The 3,160-nt window shown below is 35.4% G+C and overlaps 1 protein-coding gene across 1 annotated transcript in view; it reads right to left on the reverse strand.

Annotated features, from left to right (window-relative positions):
- Positions 1-3,160, reverse strand: part of USP14 (ubiquitin specific peptidase 14 (tRNA-guanine transglycosylase)) — a 56,023-nt gene that overhangs the window by 23,245 nt on the left and 29,618 nt on the right. Inside the window, exon 5 of the mRNA XM_012652082.1 lies at positions 745-803. Coding sequence (XP_012507536.1) covers positions 745-803 — 59 coding nt within the window. The remainder of the gene's footprint in view (positions 1-744; positions 804-3,160) is intronic.

Raw genomic sequence — 3,160 nt, forward strand, 5'->3', positions numbered from 1 at the left:
GCTGAGAGTGGTGAGAGAGAAAGGGTGACAGCTAAATGTTATGGAGGTGCTTTTTGGAATGATGAAAATGTTCTAAAACTGATTGCAGTGACATCTGCACAACTCTATGAATAAATTAAAAAAACAATGAATTTAAATGAGTGACTTATACGTTAAATAGGTGAATTAGATGGTATGTGAATTACGTCGATAAAGCTGTTAGGGGACAAAAAAGCATGGCTGTAAAAACCCTGTCAACCTAGCCCAATGAATTAAGAGCATTCATTTCTAAAAATGTCCAAAATTGGGGGATGGGATGGGAGGGGGAGGCGGATATGATCTCATGTAATGAAGAAACAAGTTATTTCTAGCCTTTAAGAATTTGTTTCTCCTCACACATGTCACTTCTTTACAGTAATACCCACCAAGACTCTCTTGTAAAATGATCACATCAACTCTGATAAAACCTGTCTCTGGCTATCCCCAAAGTCATTCCCAAAGATGTATTATACTAAAATCTGAAGCCAAAATTAGAATTTAATTCCAAAAATCCAAAATTATTTTTCAAAAAAGACAGACATCACTGGTTTATAATCTGGATAGTAAGTTCCAAGTTGTTTAACGTAAGTATAAAGTATACTCCAATCTTAGTGAGGTGATGTTTTACAAAACACATTTTGTAAACAGAAAAAGTACTAAACAGACTGTGAGTGAAAAATAAAATTTATACTCCTACAGAAAAGTGGCATATTTAAACGTACTAACCTGCAGTAATATACTGTGCTGAAGACATTTCCCCTGAAGCTCTCAAGGCACCTGCATACCTACGAACAATAAAGCACACTTAAATGACAGAATTCAATTCATTCTGAAACTCAAATAGCAAGAAACCAGTTGAAAGGACTTATTATGACACCCTCAACTGCAAGTTTCTCAGAGTTGTTCCCAACTTTCTATTTTCTTCTCTTCTGCTCTTGTTCTTTTAAGCATTATATGGATCAAAAAGGAGTGCTGAAAAGGGAATTTAGATGAAATCTACTTCATGTTCTTTCCCCTTGTCTAAGTCATAAAACATTTTTTGAAAATAATGTGAAACAAAAATGTCTATAAATTACAAAGAAAACACAATCTCAGAAATAACTTGGAAGAAATAAGCATTAGATCAAAAACATGAAAGAAAGTCATCCACCTACATTCAGCACTAGCTTGCTGTGTACCATTAAATAATTAGTAACTTAAGTTTCAAGTCAGTTTGCTCATCTATAAATTGAAGAGTTTCTATCAAATGATTTCTAGATTTGCTTTCTGCCTTGTGATTCTCAATTTACAACAGTACAACAAACTGTCATCCAAAGGAAATATTCAAACCATAATCATTACCAATACAAAAAAGACTGGTTATTACCCAACTTTGGCAAATATCCGGAGCCACAAGAATGACTGATATAGTCAATAACATGGATGAATCTCAAAAACTTGATACTGAGTGAAAGAAGCCAGACTGAAAGAAAAGTACATCCTATAAGATTCCATTTATTTTATATTCCAGAAGGTGCAAAAGAGTAAGAAATCAGTAGTTGCCAGAAGCGGGTGGAGAGGATGAGGATTAACTGAGAAATGGCGTAAGAAATCACTCTGGGATGACAGAAATGTTCTATATGTTGATAGAAAAATGGATTACACATAACTGCTAATCAAAATGAGGGAAAAAAAGAAAAATGGATTACAATTTGCATTTGTCAAAACTGATCAAACACTTAAATATATGCATGTCACTGGATGTAAATTATATCTCAATTTTAAAAAGCAAAAACTCTGTGATAATGTTAAGTATTAGGTTATTAAGTATGGAATGTCCAATTTCCTTAAGTACTAAGCTTGACAGTTGATATCTCTGACATTTCACTTTGACACTTCTTGTTTTATGTTTATTGTGAAGGTACATCTCAGTCTTTCAAACGCATGTTTTGGCTTATGATTATCTCTCAAAATTTTTTTTAGAGCAATTTTTGTGAAACCATGGATAATTCAAAAATTCATTATTTTCAAACGTGAGTTCCATCGTGGAACCAATGCAACACAGACAGCTCAAAATATAATGAAGTGTTTGGGAAAGATATGGCTAATGAACACACAGTACATCAATGGTTTGAGAAGTTCCGGTCTGTTGATTTTCATCTTAAAAATGAGCCACGTGGGCAACCTGAGACCAAGGTGGATAACGATGAGTTTACAGCAGTAGTAGAGGCAAATCCATCTCAACCTACACGTGAATTAGCAGCAAGGTTTGACGTTACTATTCTAATATGGAACCATTTGAAACAAATTGGCAAGGTAAAGAAGCTGGATAGATGGGTTCCACGTGAATTAAACAAGCATCAGAGAAATTGTCTAAGCTTGCCTTTCTCTGCTGTCACGACATAAAGGCAAACCATTTCTACACCGTATTGCTATGTGTGATGAAAAATGGATTCTTTTTGACAATCACAAGTGTTCGGCACAGTGGTTGGATAAAGATGAAGTGCCAAAACACACTCCAAAATCGAATATTCGTCCAAAAAAGCTAGTGCTATCTGTCGGTGGTCCAGCGCTGGTATTACCCACTATAGCTTCATGAAACCTGGTCAATCGATTACAGCAGATGTCTATTACAATCAATCAGACAAAATGATGACGATGCTTGTGATTAAGCAGCCGAGATCGGTCAACAGGTCTCTACAGGCCAGTTCTCTTGCAAGACAACACTCCACCACGTCTCACGAACAATGCTGCTCAAATTACAGAAGATGGATTTGGAAACTCCGTCATCTACCGTATTCACCCGACCTTGCACCAACTGACTACCACTTCTTCTGAGCACTAGACCCCTTCTTGCAAGGAAAAAATATTCAATTCTCAACAAGCTGTGGAAAATGCCTTTCGCAATTTCATAGCCACTTGCTCTCCAGGCTTCTTCACTGTTGGCATAAACAAGCTACCGTTAAGATGGCAAAACTGTGTCAATAGTTCAGGTGCATACTTTGATTAATTGTACTGCTTCTTGTTTGAGATATAATAAACTACACTTTTGATTCAAAATCAGACATTTCATATTTAATGACCTAGAATGAAAGAGGTCACAGAAAATATTATGTTAAATTATATTCAGTTAAAGGGTTTGTTTTTCCTTTTTCATTTGTTT

Source organism: Propithecus coquereli, unplaced genomic scaffold (genome assembly GCF_000956105.1).
Source record: "Propithecus coquereli isolate 6110/MARCELLA unplaced genomic scaffold, Pcoq_1.0 Scaffold38, whole genome shotgun sequence".
Taxonomy (NCBI): Eukaryota; Metazoa; Chordata; class Mammalia; order Primates; family Indriidae; genus Propithecus; species Propithecus coquereli.